Source organism: Arachis duranensis, chromosome 10 (genome assembly GCF_000817695.3).
Source record: "Arachis duranensis cultivar V14167 chromosome 10, aradu.V14167.gnm2.J7QH, whole genome shotgun sequence".
NCBI classification, from domain to species: domain Eukaryota; kingdom Viridiplantae; phylum Streptophyta; class Magnoliopsida; order Fabales; family Fabaceae; genus Arachis; species Arachis duranensis.
The window spans coordinates 6,521,010-6,521,333 of NC_029781.3; the positions used below are offsets into that span (position 1 = coordinate 6,521,010).

Genomic DNA, 324 nt, shown 5'->3' on the forward strand with positions numbered 1-324 from the left:
ATAAAGGTTTGGATGACACATCAGTAGTTCAACAAACGTAAACTAGTTCCAGTGGAAATTGAAGTTAAATTTGTTGAGGATAGATTAAGAAGTCAAGTATGTCATAGATGGTAGTTAATTAAAGTGACTCTTAAAGTCTAAAAGAGTTGTACCAAAAAGGCTTCCCATAAGATAAAACTCTTTAAATTATACTAAATAATTACATGAACAAAATTACTTCATTAGCCAATCAAGGTTTCCACAAAAGGTAAGGAATGTAGTTCATTCTCTTGAGGAAACTTCAAAATTTTGCTTACAAAGGAAGATTAATTGCTCTTAACTCTT

The 324-nt window shown here is 30.2% G+C and overlaps 1 protein-coding gene across 1 annotated transcript in view; it reads right to left on the minus strand.

Annotated features, from left to right (window-relative positions):
- Window positions 1–229: 229 nt before the first annotated feature.
- The window catches only part of LOC107468771 (increased DNA methylation 3-like), a 1,989-nt gene continuing 1,894 nt past the window's right edge, over window positions 230–324 (minus strand). The window contains 1 exon segment of the mRNA XM_016088135.3: window positions 230–278. Within this exon segment, the coding sequence (XP_015943621.2) occupies window positions 230–278 (49 nt within the window).